The following is an 842-nucleotide window of genomic DNA, read 5'->3' as shown; positions in this document are numbered from 1 at the left end:
TATATATATATATATATTGGGTTGTCCGGAAAGTTCGTGTCGACTAAAATTTAAATTTTAGTATACATTTATTAAATTAAAATTTTCTGCGTTTCAATTTTCCTTCAACATCGGCACGAACTTTCCGGATAACCCAATATATCTCCATTATTGCACATTACATTGATTTCTTAAGTGTTTATCTTAACTCGAATAATATTTTAATATTTTTTTTATAGGTGAAATTAGCGAGGGACGTTCGCGGCTCATTAGGCTTAGGACTGTCCTTAGAACTTTGTGTAGTTTGCGGGGACAGAGCTAGTGGCAGGCATTATGGAGCGATCAGCTGTGAGGGTTGCAAAGGTTTTTTTAAGCGCAGCATCCGCAAGCAGCTGGGCTACCAATGTAGAGGAAGCAAAAGTTGCGAAGTTACCAAACATCACAGAAATCGTTGTCAGTATTGCAGACTTCAGAAGTGCTTGGCGATGGGCATGAGAAGCGATTGTAAGTGATTAATTATCATGTTCTTTTTTATCTTTGATATCCTTCTCTAATTGCTATACAATATCATATTCTTTTTCTTTCACTTTTTAGCTCTTTAATCAACCTCTTATAATCAATCCATATTGTTGTGTTAATAAAAAAGTGACACATCTCAAAATTAATTACTTTTCAATAGACTATTTTTTAAATTCTGAATTAGAACAACATTTTAATTAGTATAATGAATATACATAACTTTTCTTTCCATGTTATATTTTCAATTATATATGTTCTTTATGAATATAGTTATGAATATTAAGGAATACATATAATTTAAAGTATAACATGGAAAGGAAATGAAGTTATGCATATTCACTTAA

At 31.1% G+C, this 842-nt stretch overlaps 1 protein-coding gene across 9 annotated transcripts in view; it reads left to right on the top strand.

Moving 5' to 3' along the window:
• LOC108686995 (orphan steroid hormone receptor 2-like) overlaps positions 1 to 842 on the top strand; it is a 26,774-nt gene that overhangs the window by 23,614 nt on the left and 2,318 nt on the right. For all 9 annotated transcript variants that reach the window (XM_018192551.1, XM_018192546.1, XM_018192549.1 and 6 more), the window contains one exon: positions 219 to 483. In XM_018192551.1, coding sequence (XP_018048040.1) covers positions 219 to 483 — 265 coding nt within the window. The remainder of the gene's footprint in view (positions 1 to 218; positions 484 to 842) is intronic.

The sequence above is a fragment of the Atta colombica genome, unplaced genomic scaffold, assembly GCF_001594045.1.
Source record: "Atta colombica isolate Treedump-2 unplaced genomic scaffold, Acol1.0 scaffold198, whole genome shotgun sequence".
In the NCBI taxonomy this organism is placed as follows: Eukaryota; Metazoa; Arthropoda; class Insecta; order Hymenoptera; family Formicidae; genus Atta; species Atta colombica.
Note: the sequence above shows the minus strand (reverse complement) of the source record. Positions and strands in the feature narration are given on the sequence as shown.